The sequence below is a fragment of the Oncorhynchus mykiss genome, chromosome 10 (genome assembly GCF_057628025.1).
Source record: "Oncorhynchus mykiss isolate SJ-2025 chromosome 10, ASM5762802v1, whole genome shotgun sequence".
Lineage (NCBI taxonomy): Eukaryota > Metazoa > Chordata > Actinopteri > Salmoniformes > Salmonidae > Oncorhynchus > Oncorhynchus mykiss.
Window position 1 is genome coordinate 59,890,804 of NC_143031.1, and position 11,190 is coordinate 59,901,993.

The window sequence follows — 11,190 nt, forward strand, 5'->3', positions numbered from 1 at the left end:
CATATCCTGATCCTGAAATTGGAAAATGTTTAGCAAAATCAAATTTGACCAATCAATACTGCATAACACAGTCCAAGAACCACACAAAAAATGTTTACGCAATGCCAAATGTATGCAATGCCAAATGTATGCAATGCCAAATACAGCAGGCAGAAATTATAAAAAACTTGTCATACCAGCTGTATTTCTACCTGCTTGAATGGCAATAGCTCAGAAACATATTAAAACCCTCTTGGGTCAATTTCCGGAAATGTAACTCGCATAATAAAATAAATCCCTGTTCAAATCAGACTGTTTAAGCTAGAGATGTGTTTTTGGATGGGCTGCGTCTCAATCGACCGCATTCCGCCCATATCTGCTTTCCGCATCTGCAGTGGAAAGTGGCAGAGCTAAAAACAATGATACATAAAAAAAAAATTACTCTGTACTGCCGAATGGTTTGGCCTACAAACTATTGACCCATAGATGTAAAGGTGAGTCTCTCACGAACACGTGCGTCAGTTGTTTTGTTCTAGGACGCCAACAAGCCTCATAAGACTTGCCTGAAGGCAGCCCGGTACCAGTTAATGCAAATTATGAAAATATGTAAGGAAATTGTTTAGTGACAAAAATAGGGGTTAAATATGTGTCAAAAAATATTTACATACTGATAATTCGTATGTCTCTCAGTTATAGGAATGACACTTCAAATTTCCCCTTAAATGTGCTTGGTATGATGAAACGTGAAAAAACCAAATAAATACCAATAATAATTTCCATTCCATCAACAGTACTTACGGCAACAGCAATCGTGGCAACTGAGTCAGCACAATCAACCACACCTGAGCCCATAAGAACCACAGATGCTCCAACAACAACCACAGATGTTCCCACAACAACCATGCAGCAGACACAACAAAATGAGTTGTGGCTACAACAACCACAGCTGCATGAACAACAACATCATCTGCAACAACAACAAAAACGGCAGGGGAAACAACACCCGAAACCCTGCCAACAACAAACAACCAAAGTCGTCCCGAGCACAGATGCTCCCACAACAAGCACAGCTGAGGCTGCTACGACAACTAAAAATGTGGCTACAACAACCAAAGCCAACCCCACAACCACAGACGCTCCCGCAACAACCACATCCACAACGACAACCACAGCTCCGACAACCACAGCCAACCCCACTACAACCACAGCTTCCCCCACATCAAACACAGATCCTGCTACGACCACAACATCCACAGCTGTTCGTACAACAACCGAAGATACCCCCACAAGAACCACAGCTGCAGCTACAACAACCACAGCCAGCCCCACAACCCAAGATGCTCCCGGAACAACCACGTCTACATCGACAAACACAGCCGCAGCTACGACAACCACAGCTTCCCCCACATCAAACACAGATGCTGCTACGACAACAACAGCCGTCCCCCCAACATCCACAGCTGTTCCCACAACAACCACAGCTTCCCCCACAACAACCATAGCTGATGCTACGACAACAACAGCTACAACAACCAAAGCCATCCCCACAACCACAGATGCTCCCGGAACAACCACGTCTACAACGACAACCACAGCCGCAGCTCCGACAACCACAGCCAGCCCCACATCAAACACAGATGCTGCTACGACAACAACAGCCGTCCCCACAACATCCACAGCTGTTCCCACAACAACTACAGCTTCCCCAACAACAACCATAGCTGCTGCTACGACAACAACAGCTACAACAACCAAAGCCATCCACACAACCACAGATGCTCCAGGAACAACCATGTCTACAACGACAACCATATCCGCAGCTCCGATAACCACAGCCAGCCCCACATCATCCACAGCTTCCCCCACATCAAACACAGATGCTGCTACGACAACAACAGCTACAACAACCAAAGCCATCCCCACAACCACAGATGCTCCCGGAACAACCACGTCTACAACGACAACCAGAGCCGCAGCTCCGACAACCACAGCCAGCCCCACATCAAACACAGATGCTGCTACGACAACAACAGCCGTCCCCACAACATCCACAGCTGTTCCCACAACAACTACAGCTTCCCCCACAACAACCATAGCTGCTGCTACGACAACAACAGCTACAACAACCAAAGCCACCCCCACAACCACAGATGCTCCCGGAACAACCACGTCTACAACGACAACCATATCCGCAGCTCCAATAACCACAGCCAGCCCCACATCATCCACAGCTTCCCCCAAATCAAACACAGATGCTGCTACAACAACAACAGCCGTCCCCCCAACATCCACAGCTGTTCCCACAACAACCACAGCTTTCCCCACAACAACCATAGCTGCTGCTACGACAACAACAGCTACAACAACCAAAGCCACCCCTACAACCACAGATGCTCCAGGAACAACCACGTCTAAAACGACAACCACATCCGCAGCTCAGACAACCACAGCCAGCCCCACATCAACCACACCTTCCCCCACATCAAACACAGATGCTGCTACAACAACAACAGCCGGCCCCACAACATCCACAGCTGTTCGTACAACAACCGTAACTACCCCCACAAGAACCACAGCTGCCGCTACAACAACCACAGCTTTTTACACAACAACTACAGCTTCACCAATGATAACCACAGCTGTAACAACGATAACTACAGCTTCTGCTACAACAACAACACCTGTTGCTCCAACAACTACTGTTGCCCCAACCAGTGATTCCACTGACCCTCCAACAGCAAATGAAGGTGTACTTATTCTGCATTTCCGGCTGAATAGTACATTTTTGGAAGCCTACAAAAGTCCACAGTCCAATGAGTACCTTAATTTGGCTTCAAATCTGACAACTGAGGTAAATGTTGATAATTTACATGAGCACAAATCTTTAAATGGACATTTATAACAAAACTTGATTGTGAGTTATATTTACTATTTCTCTTGTCCTTTTAATGCTTATTGTGTGCACTGATATTTTTCTACAGTTGAATATAGGATTCAAAAGAATATATCCGGTAATCTTCCTCAGATGCATCATCATCAGTTTCTGGTATGTTCACTTTCTTTTTGGTCCACATTTCTACAACTTACTTATTTGCAGGTAGACAAAGTGTATTAGTCACAAGTAAACCATCCTTTAACAATACTATTAGTACAAATACTCCTACTAACAACCGTAATAACTTTTATTGCATTTCACATCAAATCTGTTCTTTGGTATTTAGGTCTGGTTCTGTGGGTGTGACAACTAACTTGATCTTCACAAGCCAGTCTGTGGCCCCTAACGTTACAAATGTAGAGGACTCCCTCAAGAAGTCCATCAACACGTTTCAAGTCTTCTTAGACGTTATTACTGGCAGTATCAAAGCTGGTAAGGATTAATCTAAACACAACACATTATGCAATTCAAAAACATTATGCGGAGAAAGAGTAGTTGTCCGAGTTGTCCGGGACTGTGGTGTTGGGTTACCAAACAAATTTAATTCAGCACGTTTAACAGATATTGCAGAGCCTTTTAATGGTCGTAATAAAAACATTTTTTTTATACAGAACTCCAGAATTACACGACTGCTACTACGACTACCAACACAATGACAGCTGCTCCCACAATTACCACATCTTCCCACACAACAACCTCTGCAGCTGCTACGACAACAACGGCTGCTGCTACAACAACCACAGCCATTACAACAACAACCACATCTGCTCCCCAAACAACAACACATGATCCAACAACAATCACAGCCACACCAATGCCATCTACAGCTGTGGCTATGAAAAGTACAGCTGTGGCAAAAACAATCACAGCTGCAAACGAAACAACCACATCGGCATCAATGACAACCACAGCTGTAGCTCCGACAACCACAGCCACAGCTCCAACAACCACAGTTGTACTCACAACAACCACAGCTGCTCCCACAACAACCACAGATGCACCCACAACAACCACATATTCTCTAACAACTACTACAGCAATTCCAACAACCACAACAGCTTCCTCTTCAACAACCACAGATGCTCCAACAACAACCACAGCTTTCCCCACGACAACCACAGTTGCTGCTACTACAACAACAGCTGCGGATTCAACAACCACAGATGCACCCACAACAGTCCCAAAAATGTTGACAACAACTACAGCAGCTCCCAGAACCACCACAGCATCCCCTACAACAACCACAGCTGTACTCACAACAACCACAGCATCTACCACAAAAACCACAGTAACTGCTGCTACAACAACTACAGCTTTGGCTACAGAAAGAACACTTTCTCCAACAAAAACCACAGCAGCACCAACACTGACTACAGCTGCTCACACAACAACCACACTGCAGACACAAAAAGAAGAGCTGTACCCTCAAAAACCACAGCGGCACCCAGATCATCATAAGCTGAAACATCGGCAAAAACACCCTAAACCATGTGAACAACCAACAACCACAGTCGTCCCCACAAAAACCACAGCTGCGCCAACAACAACAACAGCTGCTTCTGCTACGACAACTAAAACTGTGGCTACAACAACAACAGCCATCCAAACAACAACAACAACAGCTGTTACCCCAACAACCACAGCTTCTCCCACAACAACCATAGCTGCTACTACGACAACAACAGCTGCAACTACAACAACCAAAGCCATCCCCAAAACCACAGATGCTCCCGGAACAACCCCGTCTACAACGACAACCACAGCCGCAGCTCCGACAACCACAGCCAGCCCCACATCAACCACAGCTACCCCCACATCAAACACAGATGCTGCTACAACAACAACAGCAGTCCCCCCAACATCCACAGCTGTTCCCACAACAACTGCAGCTTCCCCCACAACAACCATAGCTGCTGCTACGACAACAGCTACAACAACCAAAGCCATCCCCACAACCACAGATGCTCCCGGAACATCCACAGATGCTCCCGGAACAACCACGTCTACAACGACAACCACAGCCGCAGCTCCGACAACCACAGCCAGCCCCACATCAACCACAGCTTCCCCCACATCAAACACAGATGCTGCTACAACAACAACAGCAGTCCCCACAACATCCACAGCTGTTCCCACAACAACTGCAGCTTCCCTCACAACAACCATAGCTGCTGCTACGACAACAACAGCTACAACAACCAAAGCCATCCCTACAACCACAGATGCTCCAGGAACAACCACGTCTACAACGACAACCACATCCGCAGCTCCGACAACCACAGCCAGCCCCACATCAACCACAGCTTCCCCCACATCAAACACAGATGCTGCTACAACAACAACAGCCGGCCCCACAACATCCACAGCTGTTCGTACAACAACCGTAACTACCCCCACAAGAACCACAGCTGCCGCTACAACAACCACAGCTTTTTACACCACAACTACAGCTTCACCAATGATAACCACAGCTGTAACAACGATAACTACAGCTTCTGCTACAACAACAACACCTGTTGCTCCAACAACTACTGTTGCCCCAACCAGTGATTCCACTGACCCTCCAACAGCAAATGAAGGTGTACTTATTCTGCATTTCCGGCTGAATAGTACATTTTTGGAAGCCTACAAAAGTCCACAGTCCAATGAGTACCTTAATTTGGCTTCAAATCTGACAACTGAGGTAAATGTTGATAATTTACATAAGCACAAATCTTTAAATGGACATTTATAACAAAACTTGATTGTGAGTTATATTTACTATTTCTCTTGTCCTTTTAATGCTTATTGTGTGCACTGATATTTTTCTACAGTTGAATATAGGATTCAAAAGAATATATCCGGTAATCTTCCTCAGATGCATCATCATCAGTTTCTGGTATGTTCACTTTCTTTTTGGTCCACATTTCTACAACTTACTTATTTGCAGGTAGACAAAGTGTATTAGTCACAAGTAAACCATCCTTTAACAATACTATTAGTACAAATACTCCTACTAACAACCGTAATAACCTTTATTGCATTTCACATCAAATCTGTTCTTTGGTATTTAGGTCTGGTTCTGTGGGTGTGACAACTAACTTGATCTTCACAAGCCAGTCTGTGGCCCCTAACGTTACAAATGTAGAGGACTCCTTCAAGAAGTCCATCAACACGTTTCAAGTCTTCTTAGACGTTATTACTGGCAGTATCAAAGCTGGTAAGGATTAATCTAAACACAACACATTATGCAATTCAAAAACATTATGCGGAGAAAGAGTAGTTGTCCGAGTTGTCCGGGACTGTGGTGTTGGGTTACCAAACAAATTTAATTCAGCACGTTTAACAGATATTGCAGAGCCTTTTAATGGTCGTAATAAAAACATTTTTTTTATACAGAACTCCAGAATTACACGACTGCTACAACGACTACCAACACAATGACAGCTGCTCCCACAATTACCACATCTTCCCACACAACAACCACTGCAGCTGCTACGACAACAACGGCTGCTGCAACAACAACCACAGCCATTACAACAACAACCACATCGGCTCCCCAAACAACAACACATGATCCAACAACAAGCACAGCCACACCAATGCCATCTACAGCTGTGGCTATGAAAAGTACAGCTGTGGCAACAACAATCACAGCTGCAAACGAAACAACCACATCGGCATCAATGACAACCACAGCTGTAGCTCCGACAACCACAGCTCCAACAACCACAGTTGTACTCACAACAACCACAGCTGCTCCCACAACAACCACAGATGCACCCACAACAACCACATATTCTCTAACAACTACTACAGCAATTCCAACAACCACAACAGCTTCCTCTTCAACAACCACAGCTGCTCCAACAACAACCACAGCTTTCCCCACGACAACCACAGTTGCTGCTACTACAACAACAGCTGCGGATTCAACAACCACAGATGCACCCACAACAATCCCAAAAATGTTGACAACAACTACAGCAGCTCCCAGAACCACCACAGCTTCCCCTACAACAACCACAGCTGTACTCACAACAACCACAGCATCTACCACAAAAACCACAGTAACTGCTGCTACAACAACTACAGCTTTGGCTACAGAAAGAACACTTTCTCCAACAAAAACCACAGCAGCACCAACACTAACTACAGCTGCTCCCACAACAACCACACTGCAGACAGAAGAAGAAGAGCTGTACCCTCAAAAACCACAGCGGCACCCAGATCATCATGAGCTGAAACATCAACATCATCAGGGACAACAACACCCTAAACCATGCAAACAACCAACAACCACAGTTGTCCCCACAAAAACCACAGCTGCTCCAACAACAACCACAGCTGCTTCTGCTACGACAACTAAAACTGTGGCTACAACAACAACAGCCGTCCAATCAACAACAACCACAGCTGTTCCCACAACAACCACAGCTTCCCCCACAACAACCATAGCTGATGCTACGACATCAATAGCTGCAGCTACAACAACCAAAGCCATCCCCACAACCACAGATTCTCCCGGAACAACCACGTCTACAATGACAACCACAGCCGCAGCTATGACAACCACAGCCAGCCCCAAATCAACCACAGCTTCCCCCACATCAAACACAGATGCTGCTACGACAACAACAGCTGTCCCCCAAACATCAACAGCTGTTCCCACAACAACCACAGCTTCCCCCACAACAACCATAGCTGCTGCTACGACAACAAGAGCTACAACAACCAAAGCCATCCCCACAACCACAGATGCTCCCGGAACAACCACAGCCGCAGCTCCGACAACCACAGCCAGCCCCACATCAACCACAGCTTCCCCCACATCAAACACAGATGCTGCTACGACAACAACAGCCGGCCCCACAATATCCACAGCTGTTCGTACAACAACCGTAGCTACCCCCACAACAACCACAGCTGCCGCCACAACAACCACAGCTTCTTACATAACAACAACCACAGCTTCACCAATGATAACCACAGCTGTAACAATGATAACTCCAGCTTCTGCTACAACAACAACACCTGTTGCTCCAACAACTACTGTTGCCCCAACCAGTGATTCCACTGACCCTCCAACAGCAAATGAAGGTGTACTTATTCTGCATTTCCGGCTGAATAGTACATTTTTGGAAGCCTACAAAAGTCCACAGTCCAATGAGTACCTTAATTTGGCTTCAAATCTGACAACTGAGGTAAATGTTGATAATTTACATAAGCACAAATCTTTAAATGGACATTTATAACAAAACTTGATTGTGAGTTATATTTACTATTTCTCTTGTCCTTTTAATGCTTATTGTGTGCACTGATATTTTTCTACAGTTGAATATAGGATTCAAAAGAATATATCCGGTAATCTTCCTCAGATGCATCATCATCAGTTTCTGGTATGTTCACTTTCTTTTTGGTCCACATTTCTACAACTTACTTATTTGCAGGTAGACAAAGTGTATTAGTCACAAGTAAACCATCCTTTAACAATACTATTAGTACAAATACTCCTACTAACAACCGTAATAACTTTTATTGCATTTCACATCAAATCTGTTCTTTGGTATTTAGGTCTGGTTCTGTGGGTGTGACAACTAACTTGATCTTTACAAGCCAGTCTGTGGCCCCTAACGTTACAAATGTAGAGGACTCCTTCAAGAAGTCCATCAACACGTTTCAAGTCTTCTTAGACGTTATTACTGGCAGTATCAAAGCTGGTAAGGATTAATCTAAACACAACACATTATGCAATTCAAAAACATTATGCGGAGAAAGAGTAGTTGTCCGAGTTGTCCGGGACTGTGGTGTTGGGTTACCAAACAAATTTAATTCAGCACGTTTAACAGATATTGCAGAGCCTTTTAATGGTCGTAATAAAAACATTTTTTTTATACAGAACTCCAGAATTACACGACTGCTACAACGACTACCAACACAATGACAGCTGCTCCCACAATTACCACATCTTCCCACACAACAACCACTGCAGCTGCTACGACAACAACGGCTGCTGCAACAACAACCACAGCCATTACAACAACAACCACATCGGCTCCCCAAACAACAACACATGATCCAACAACAAGCACAGCCACACCAATGCCATCTACAGCTGTGGCTATGAAAAGTACAGCTGTGGCAACAACAATCACAGCTGCAAACGAAACAACCACATCGGCATCAATGACAACCACAGCTGTAGCTCCGACAACCACAGCTCCAACAACCACAGTTGTACTCACAACAACCACAGCTGCTCCCACAACAACCACAGATGCACCCACAACAACCACATATTCTCTAACAACTACTACAGCAATTCCAACAACCACAACAGCTTCCTCTTCAACAACCACAGCTGCTCCAACAACAACCACAGCTTTCCCCACGACAACCACAGTTGCTGCTTCTACAACAACAGCTGCGGATTCAACAACCACAGATGCACCCACAACAATCCCAAAAATGTTGACAACAACTACAGCAGCTCCCAGAACCACCACAGCTTCCCCTACAACAACCACAGCTGTACTCACAACAACCACAGCATCTACCACAACAACCACAGTAACTGCTGCTACAACAACTACAGCTTTGGCTACAGAAAGAACACTTTCTCCAACAAAAACCACAGCAGCACCAACACTAACTACAGCTGCTCCCACAACAACCACACTGCAGACAGAAGAAGAAGAGCTGTACCCTCAAAAACCACAGCGGCACCCAGATCATCATGAGCTGAAACATCAACATCATCAGGGACAACAACACCCTAAACCATGCAAACAACCAACAACCACAGTCGTCCCCACAAAAACCACAGCTGCTCCAACAACAACCACAGCTGCTTCTGCTACGACAACTAAAACTGTGGCTACAACAACAACAGCCGTCCAATCAACAACAACCACAGCTGTTCCCACAACAACCACAGCTTCCCCCACAACAACCATAGCTGATGCTACGACATCAATAGCTGCAGCTACAACAACCAAAGCCATCCCCACAACCACAGATTCTCCCGGAACAACCACGTCTACAATGACAACCACAGCCGCAGCTATGACAACCACAGCCAGCCCCACATCAACCACAGCTTCCCCCACATCAAACACAGATGCTGCTACGACAACAACAGCAGTCCCCACAACATCCACAGCTGTTCCCACAACAACTGCAGCTTCCCTCACAACAACCATAGCTGCTGCTACGACAACAACAGCTACAACAACCAAAGCCATCCCTACAACCACAGATGCTCCAGGAACAACCACGTCTACAACGACAACCACATCCGCAGCTCCGACAACCACAGCCAGCCCCACATCAACCACAGCTTCCCCCACATCAAACACAGATGCTGCTACAACAACAACAGCCGGCCCCACAACATCCACAGCTGTTCGTACAACAACCATAACTACCCCCACAACAACCACAGCTGCCGCTACAACAACCACAGCTTTTTACACAACAACCACAGCTTCACCAATGATAACCACAGCTGTAACAATGATAACTCCAGTTTCTGCTATAACAACAACACCTGTTGCTCCAACAACTACTGTTGCCCCAACCAGTGATTCCACTGACCCTCCAACAGCAAATGAAGGTGTACTTATTCTGCATTTCCGGTTGAATAGTACATTTTTGGAAGCCTACAAAAGTCCACAGTCCAATGAGTACCTTAATTTGGCTTCAAATCTGACAACTGAGGTACATGTTGATAATTGACATAAGCACAAATCTTTAAATGGACATTTATAACAAAACTTGATTGTGAGTTATATTTACTATTTCTCCTGTCCTTTTAATGCTTATTGTGTGCACTGATATTTTTCTACAGTTGAATATAGGATTCAAAAGAATATATCCGGTAATCTTCCTCAGATGCATCATTGTCAGTTTCTGGTATGTTGACTTTCTTTTTGGTCCACATTCATGCAATTTACTTATTCGCAGATAGACAAAGTGTATTAGTCACATGTAAACCATCCTTTAACAATACTATTAGTACAAATACTCCTACTAACAACAGTAATAACTTTTATTGCATTTCACATCAATTCTGTTCTTTGGTATTTAGGTCTGGTTCTGTGGGTGTGACAACTAACTTGATCTTCACAAGCCAGTCTGTGGTCCCTAACGTTACAAATGTAGAGGTCTCCCTCAAGATTTCCATCGACACGTTCACAGTCTTCTTAGACGTTATTATTGGCAGTATCAAAGCTGGTAAGGATTCATCTAAACACAACACATAATACAATTCAAACACATTATGGGGAGAAAGAGTA

General features: G+C 45.0%; 1 protein-coding gene across 1 annotated transcript in view; it reads left to right on the forward strand.

Annotated features, from left to right (window-relative positions):
- Positions 1–11,190, forward strand: part of LOC149980102 (uncharacterized) — a 60,633-nt gene that overhangs the window by 34,486 nt on the left and 14,957 nt on the right. The window contains exons 2-15 of the mRNA XM_090188539.1: positions 516–556; positions 1,113–1,241; positions 1,536–2,388; positions 2,548–2,693; positions 3,910–4,333; positions 4,426–4,493; positions 4,579–5,460; positions 6,671–7,094; positions 7,220–7,266; positions 7,412–7,783; positions 8,468–8,613; positions 8,793–10,612; positions 10,743–10,807; positions 10,983–11,128. Of these exons, the coding sequence (XP_090044665.1) occupies positions 516–556; positions 1,113–1,241; positions 1,536–2,388; positions 2,548–2,693; positions 3,910–4,333; positions 4,426–4,493; positions 4,579–5,460; positions 6,671–7,094; positions 7,220–7,266; positions 7,412–7,783; positions 8,468–8,613; positions 8,793–10,612; positions 10,743–10,807; positions 10,983–11,128 (5,563 nt within the window). The remainder of the gene's footprint in view (positions 1–515; positions 557–1,112; positions 1,242–1,535; positions 2,389–2,547; positions 2,694–3,909; positions 4,334–4,425; positions 4,494–4,578; positions 5,461–6,670; positions 7,095–7,219; positions 7,267–7,411; positions 7,784–8,467; positions 8,614–8,792; positions 10,613–10,742; positions 10,808–10,982; positions 11,129–11,190) is intronic.